This window comes from Lepidothrix coronata, unplaced genomic scaffold (assembly GCF_001604755.1).
Source record: "Lepidothrix coronata isolate B3197 unplaced genomic scaffold, Lepidothrix_coronata-1.0 Scaffold647, whole genome shotgun sequence".
Lineage (NCBI taxonomy): Eukaryota > Metazoa > Chordata > Aves > Passeriformes > Pipridae > Lepidothrix > Lepidothrix coronata.
The window spans coordinates 14443-17647 of record NW_016690827.1 but is presented as its reverse complement, the minus strand read 5'-3'; the positions used below and the strand labels follow the sequence as shown (position 1 = coordinate 17647).

The 3205-nt window shown below is 64.5% G+C and overlaps 1 protein-coding gene across 1 annotated transcript in view; it reads right to left on the bottom strand.

The window, feature by feature from the left end:
• The window catches only part of LOC108510322 (voltage-dependent P/Q-type calcium channel subunit alpha-1A-like), a gene marked incomplete at its 3' end in the record, with an annotated part of 5689 nt that extends 2490 nt beyond the window's left edge, over window positions 1-3199 (bottom strand). The window contains exons 1-2 of the mRNA XM_017840006.1: window positions 3147-3199; window positions 1636-1837 (exon numbers count right to left, since the gene is read on the bottom strand). Of these exons, the coding sequence (XP_017695495.1) occupies window positions 1636-1776 (141 nt within the window). The remainder of the gene's footprint in view (window positions 1-1635; window positions 1838-3146) is intronic.
• Window positions 3200-3205: the final 6 nt, after the last annotated feature.

Sequence of the window (3205 nt, the reverse complement as noted above, 5' to 3'; positions counted from 1 at the left end):
GGAATCCTGCTCTGAGGAGAGGCTCACACATCCCACTCTGAGGAACTGCTGCAGACGACCCCAGGACCCCCCGTTGACCCCAGGTAGCCCCTGTTGACCCAGGGGTGCCCCCAGGGTGACCCTCAGGTGCCCCCACATGCTCCCAGGTGACCCCAGTTGACCCAGATGGTCCCAAGTGACCCCAGACGACCCCAGGTAGCCCCTGTTGACCCCAGGTAGCTCCTGTTGACCAGTTGGCCCCAGGTGCCCCCAGGGTGACCATCAGGTTGCCCCCACATGCTCCCAGGTGACCCCAGTTGACCCAGATGGTCCCAAGTGACCCCAGACGACCCCAGGTAGCCCCTGTTGACCAGCTGGCCCCAGGTGCCCCCAGGGTGACCCTCAGCTGACCCCACATGCTCCCAGGTGACCCCAGTTGACCCAGATGGTCCCAAGTGACCGCAGATGATCCCAGGACCCCTGTTGACCCCAGGTAGCCCCTGTTGACCCCCAGGTAGCCCCTGTTGACCAGTTGGCCCCAGGTGCCCCCAGGGTGACCCTCAGGTGCCCCTACATGCTCCCAGGTGACCCCAGTTGACCCAGATGGTCCCAAGTGACCCCAGACGACCCCAGGACCCCTGTTGACCCCAGGTAGCCCCTGCTGACCCCAGGTAGCCCTTGTTGACCAGTTGACCCAGGTGCCCCCAGGGTGACCCTCAGGTGCCCCCACATGCTCCCAGGTGACCCCAGTTGACCCAGATGGTCCCAGATGACCCCAGATGACCCCAGGACTCCCTACTGACCCCACGTAGCCCCTGTTGACCAGTTGGCCCCAGGGTGACCCTCAGGTGACCCCACGTGCTCCCAGGTGACCCCAGTTGAGCCAGGTGACCCCAGACGACCCCAGGACCCCCTATTGACCCCAGGTAGTCCCTGTTGACCCCAAGTAGCCCCTGTCGACCCGGGGTGCCCCCAAGGTGACCCTCAGGCACACCCCCTGTGCTCCCAGGTGACCCCGGTTGACCCAGTTGGCCCCAGTTGGCCCTCAGGTGCACCCAGGTGCTCCCAGGTGACCCCAGTTGACCCAGTTGGCCCCAGTTGGCCCTCAGGCACACCCCCTGTGCTCCCAGGTGACCCCGGTTGACCCAGTTGGCCCCAGTTGGCCCTCAGGTGCCCCCCACGTGCTCCCAGGTGACCCCAAAGGACCCCGGAACACCCAAACAACCCTCCCCGGCGTCGCTCGAACTAAACACCTTCGCTGCTTGAAGACCCCAAAACCGTCTCCGAGCAGTCATTTCATGCCGGTTTTGGCATCACCCCCTGTCCGTCCCCACCCCCCAAAAACCCTGGTGTCCCCCCCCCGAAATCCGCCCTTACTGCGGCCACCCCTCGCCGGTGGAGACGGTGAAGAGGGTGAGCAGCGCCCAGAGCACGTTGTCGTAGTGGAACTCGTACTTCTTCCACTCCCTCTTCTGCGCCTTCACCTCGTTGTCCTTCTCGTACACCAGGTACTCGCCCCTGGGGGGTCGTGGGGAGGGGTGGGGGGGTGGGTGTGACCCCCCCCGGAGCCCCCCAGAGCCTCCCCCGGGGCTCAGCAGAGGAGGATGAAGGAGGTGAAGGAGGTTTGAGGGTCCTCGGGGGNCACGGAGGGGGCACCTCGTTCTTCTCCAGGCTGTACTCCTCCATCATCTTGTCCCCTTGCTCCTGGAAGGTGATGATGATCAAGGCCACGAAGATGTTGACGAAGAAGAAGGGGAAGACGACGAAGTAGACGACGTAGAAGATGGACATCTCCATGCGGTACCCGGGGCTCGGGCCCTGGTTCTCGTACGTCGCGTCCACCGAGTGCTTGAGGACCCTGCGGGGAGGGGCAGGGACGGGGGGGGTGGGAAGGGGGTCCCGTGAGACAGAGCGAGGGTTTTTGAGATGCTGGAATCCTGCTCTGAGGAGAGGCTCACACATCCCACTCTGAGGAACTGCTGCATTTGGGTTGAAATGACAGAGGCAGAGGATGTGTGTTGTGGGATTAATTAAGGGAGAGAAGGTACCCCAGGTGAGCCAGGTGGTCCCAGGTGACCCCAGATGACCCCAGGACTCCCTATGGACCCCAGGTAGCCCCTGTTGACCAGTTGGCCCCAGGTGCCCCCAGGGTGACCCTCAGGTGCCCCCACGTGCTCCCAGGTGACCCCAGTTGACCCAGATGGTCCCAGATGACCCCAGACGACCCCAGGACTCCCTGTTGACCCCCAGGTAGCCCCTGTTGACCAGTTGGCCCCAGGTGCCCCCAGGGTGACCCTCAGGTGCCCCCACGTGCTCCCAGGTGACCTCAGTTGACCCAGATGGTTCCAGGTGACCCCAGACGACCCCAGGACCCCCTATTGACCCCAGGTAGCCCCTGTTGACCTGGGGTGCCCCCATGGTGACCCTCAGGTGCCCCCATGTGCTCCCAGGTGACCCCAGTTGACCCAGATGGTTCCAGGTGACCCCAGACGACCCCAGGACCCCCTATTGACCCCAGGTAGCCCCTGTTGACCCGGGGTGCCCCCAGGGTGCCCCTCAGGTGCCCCTACATGCTCCCAGGTGACCCCTGGGACTCCCAGGTGACCCCAGTTGACCCAGATGGTCTCAAGTGACCCCAGACGACCCCAGGACCTCCTATTGACCCCAGGTAGCACCTGTTGACCCAGGGTGACCCTCAGGTGCCCCCCATGTGCTCCCAGGTGACCCCAGTTGACCCAGACGACCCCAGGACTCCCTATTGACCCCAGGTAGCCCCTGTTGACCAGCTGGCCCCAGTTGACCCAGGGTGCCCCCAGGGTGCCCCTCAGGTGCCCCTACATGCTCCCAGGTGACCCCTGGGACTCCCAGCTGGCCCCAGTTGACCCAGGGTGACCCTCGAGTGCCCCCCATGTGCTCCCAGGTGACCCCAGTTGACCCAGTTGGCCCCAGTTGGCCCTCAAGTGCCCCCCACGTGCTCCCAGGTGACCCCACAGGACCCCGGAACACCCAAACAACCCTCCCCGGCGTCGCTCGAACTAAACACCTTTGCTGCTTAAAGACCCCAAAACCGTCTCCGAGCAGTCATTTCATGCCGGTTTTGGCATCACCCCCTGTCCGTCCCCACCCCCCAAAAACCCTGGTGTCCCCCCCCCGAAATCCGCCCTTACTGCGGCCACCCCTCGCCGGTGGAGACGGTGAAGAGGGTGAGCAGCGCCCAGAGCACGTT